This window comes from Lactuca virosa, chromosome 8 (genome assembly GCF_052849685.1).
Source record: "Lactuca virosa cultivar CGN04683 chromosome 8, Lactuca_virosa_CGN04683_v6, whole genome shotgun sequence".
Taxonomy (NCBI): Eukaryota; Viridiplantae; Streptophyta; class Magnoliopsida; order Asterales; family Asteraceae; genus Lactuca; species Lactuca virosa.
In genome coordinates this window covers 384,308,442-384,312,646 of record NC_136433.1, presented here as the reverse complement: position 1 = coordinate 384,312,646, position 4,205 = coordinate 384,308,442, and the positions used below count along the sequence as shown (strand labels likewise).

General features: G+C 38.4%; 1 protein-coding gene across 1 annotated transcript; it reads left to right on the top strand.

Moving 5' to 3' along the window:
* Nucleotides 1–1,197: 1,197 nt before the first annotated feature.
* LOC145131966 (uncharacterized) lies at nucleotides 1,198–3,362 on the top strand. Its single transcript, XM_079066610.1, has 4 exons — nucleotides 1,198–1,760; nucleotides 1,857–2,166; nucleotides 2,260–2,961; nucleotides 3,177–3,362. The coding sequence occupies exons 1-4, from the start codon at nucleotides 1,198–1,200 to the stop codon at nucleotides 3,360–3,362; spliced, it is 1,761 nt and encodes a 586-aa protein (XP_078922736.1).
* Nucleotides 3,363–4,205: the final 843 nt, after the last annotated feature.

The window sequence follows — 4,205 nt, the reverse complement described above, 5'->3', positions numbered from 1 at the left end:
CAGAACCCAAGAGGAGCCGATTATGTGTACCTACAAGTCCCGTTAGAGAACAATGCTCTTCTACAACCAATAACCACCTCTGCAAAGCATGTTGACTTGACTCTCTCTCTCTCTCTAACTTTGACTTACTACTGAAGCTTAATCAAGAACGAACAAATCGGTATATATAGTGAATGTAAATATAGCTAGTAATGGTGATGATGATGATTTATGTAGATTGGTTTGGAGGGCCTGCTATTATTATGATATCTTTGCTTTTCTCTTTTCTTTTTCTTTGTTTTTTCTAAATCTGGAAACTATAACAAACAAGTAGAGACTCTTAATGGATATGAAATATAAATAAATTGTTCACATGGGTTTTATCATACCGGTTTTCTTTATCGTTAAGTGTAAAAGTAAGTGTGAGCTATATTACTTATTGTCTTATTTAAGAGATGATAAATGATAAGTATTGTAGGCTGCTTGCAAACACACTTTGTTACATTTGTTTTTGAAATGTGAATTCGTTACTTTATCACCTTAGGAGCAACTACATTGCAAGGATTGCAATAGTTGTTTTTTTATTTCATTATTAAATTTATGATGATGTTTCGAGATCAATTTATCCTAATTGTAATGTTATAATGAAGGGAGAGGGTGCAAAAGACGAAGAATAGTTTAACTTTTAATGAAAATTGTGCAATTTGATTTGTTTTTTGGCAATACAACCCCACAAATGAAGGTATGGAGGTTTGTGGTATCAATTGACTCTAATATACTATCCAAAAAACATTGCTTGTCTGGCAATCCTAGAATAGATGAAGTGAAAGCACTCGACTAATCTGGTCGCCAATGGAGGATTAGAATCTCAATGTGAAGTAATACAAGTTCTTGGTATTTACTCTAATTTAATGATTTGTCTTATAAGTATCGAAGTAATACAAGTTTTTTTGTATTTACTCTAATTTAATGATTTGTCTTATAAGTATTGAATTATTTTTAATAAAATAATAATTTGTAGTTAGGATTATAGCCAATGATCAGAAAAGTAAATCATACATAACTTTTAGTAGTTGGATTGTTTGTTTTATGACACTTCTTACCATAAAAAAGTACCTATGAATGAATAAGACGTTGAGAAGTCCACTATCACACCCTCGAACCAGACGGCGGAAACGTCCGGTAGCTCGTGTGACTATAAATTGAAATATCATCACAATGAATGTTGGGAGGTTTAGGGTTTTTAGTGGAGATCTGGATACCGACTTGGATCGTGATATCACTTTCATGTTTCTGGAGATGGGTGAGTCAATCCGCGAAATGACCACTAAGTTTGCCAAGCTGGAGATGTTTGAAGGCGTCGACTTCAGGCGTTGGAAGAAGAAGATGCACTTCATGCTGACTACTCTGAAAGCAGCGTATGTGCTGACTACTCCAAGACCAGCAGAGCCTGCAGAAGGTGTTCTTGAGACGTCTGAAGAGACAAGAAAGAGACAGAAGTGGGACAATGATTACTACATCTACAAAGCTCACATTCTAAACAGTATGTCTGATGCATTATTTGATATCCATAGTGAAGCCTTGTGTGCCAAGGAGTTGTGGGACACCCTTGAACTGAAATACATTACTGAGGATGCTCCTAGCAAGAAGTTTCTGGTCAGTGACTTTAATAATTATAAAATGGAAAATTCAAGGTTTGTCATTGAACAGTACAATGAACTCCTTGGCATATACGGTCAGTTTAAACTGCATCGTATGAATATGGATGAATCCATTGCTGTGTTCACTATCATTGAAAAACTGCCTCCGTCCTAGAAAGACTTCAAACATAACTTGAAACATCAAAATGAGGAACTGTCATTGGTTCAACTTTCTAGTCACATTCGTATTGAAGAATCTCTTCGTGCGAAGGAAAGTGACAAATCTGAAAAACCCAAAGGAAAAGTTGAACCTGGACAGCCCTTGGTTCATATGGTTGAAAAAAAACCAAGGAACCAGAACCACAAAGGACATGGCAAACGTAAGCAGGAACATGTCCCAAGCAATTCCAACAAAAAGAGAAAGGATCTGGTTTGTTGGAGGTGCAATCAAGTTGGGCATTGCAAGCGTGATTGTCGTGTGAATTTGGGCAACAATGGTGCTGGAAACAGTGGAGCCAATGGGAAAGTGAACGATTCTTCGGGCCAAGTTAAAGGAGGTCAGTTTTTGACTAACTTTGATAATTCTAATCAGAATTATGTTTATTATGTTTCATTTATCCCTGAATCATTCTATGTGCAGGATGATGATGTTGCTTGGTGGATCGACTCCGGAGCAACGAACCATGTATGCAAGGATAAACGAATGTTTGAAACATTAACTACGCTTGAAGATGGGTCGGTGCGGAAGATGGGAGACGATTCTTTTATTCCTATTTGTGGTTTAGGTGTCGTGTGTCTTGAGTTTACTTCTGGAAAGACAATTAGGTTATTTGATGTTTTGTTTGTTCCCAAGATTCGCAAGAATCTTGTTAGTTCTAGTTGTTTGAATTCTGCTGGTTATAAACAAGTTATTGAGTCAGATAAGTTTGTTTTGTCTAAGGATGGAATGTTTATTGCCTTTGGATATTTAAATAATAGAATGTTTCGTTTAAATATTGTTGACAAATTATTACCTGTTCAAAAGTCTGTATTTGTATCTTCTGCTTCTAATGTTGATAAATCTATGCTTTGGCATGTAAGATTAGGTCATGTCAACTTTAGAAGGATGCATGAGATGTCAAAAGATGGATTAATTCCATCCTTTGATATGACATCTGATAAATGTAAAACATGCATGCTTACAAAAGTAACAAAACAGCCCTTTCCTAGTGTCACTAGAAATTCAGCTGTTTTGGAACTTGTACACAGTAACTTGTGTGATTTGCACTCCACTATTTCTTTGGGAAATAAAAAGTATGTGGTCACTTTTATTGATGATGGTAGTTGCACTTGCTGCAGAGCGGTAGGTTTCCATAATATGGTCTTCTCGTTGGTGGGGTAGGGGCCAGTGGGGGTAGGGGCTGCTACAACTTGTTGCCTTTTGGTAGGCCCTTGAGTCGATCCGCTTCCTTTCTTGTTCCCCCGTTTTCGCTTCATGACCTTAGGTATGGATTTTGGGTGTCTTGGTAAGTTGTCCCTTGTTGGTTTGCTTGGTTGTTACTACGGTTGAAATTGTAGACACCGTTTCCATTTCCATTTGGGTTGTTGGCATTGAGTTGTGCCATGACGACTGTCACGGCAGCTGCTATAGCGACCTGGAAGATTGCGGGTTCCATCTGCAGAACTGGTGTTTCGCGGGCTAGCTGGTTGTTTCCATGGAAAGACATGAGACTTTTGCATGATGAGAAACAGGTTCGTGAGTAACTATGGTTATTTCTAGTCATATCTCATCTATGATTATAGATATGAACTTATGCATGTACGCATATAAATCACATGTTTTGATGCATGATTCTCGTTGTTTCGACCTACATCCTATGATGTATTAATGGTAGTATGTAGAAATAGGTATTGTACAAATGTTAAGTTACACTAATAGATTTTAGACATCTGATCCTTAAGTTAGCTCAGGTTACATGAGTTCTTGTAGGGCGTACCTCTCTTGATTTACTACTACTAGTTGTGATGATTTACATGGTAAACCTAGGACTTAATGAGAATAGTGTAATGACTCTCATATTCCTAAATACCGTAAAGGTGTCCAACCATTTCACTCATTTCACGAGTGGCCTCTTCCACTCTCTGCTCTGCTAAGGCTGCCCTAGCCTCAGCTTCCATGAGTTGTTGCCTTAGGGTGGTCACCTCCTCTTCTAAGGGGCAGAGATGATTGGTAAGGTCTTCCTGTTCTGTGTGTTGGTTCAGTATTGCTTCTGAGGGGAAGGCTCGCTAAGGATCTCTCTGGCGCCTTCATCCATGCCTGACTCCTCATTGGAATCCTTTCCCTCGTGGTTCATCTCTTGGTATTCTTCAAGACCCATTTTTGGGTACTCCCTTTGCACTTCCTCTAGTTCTCCCACGATCCATTCGTTGGCTATTACCGTAGGGTAGTAGGGGTCTTCAGGGTGAAGCTCGGTCATGTTGTCTTCACGAGAGGGGAGGTATGAGATACATGTAGAAGATTTAAGTGTCGAGGTCATATGGTATTCTAAAACGCTACTATAGTATTACAGGTTTGATCCTAGGGCTTCCTGATGTACAAAATCGATA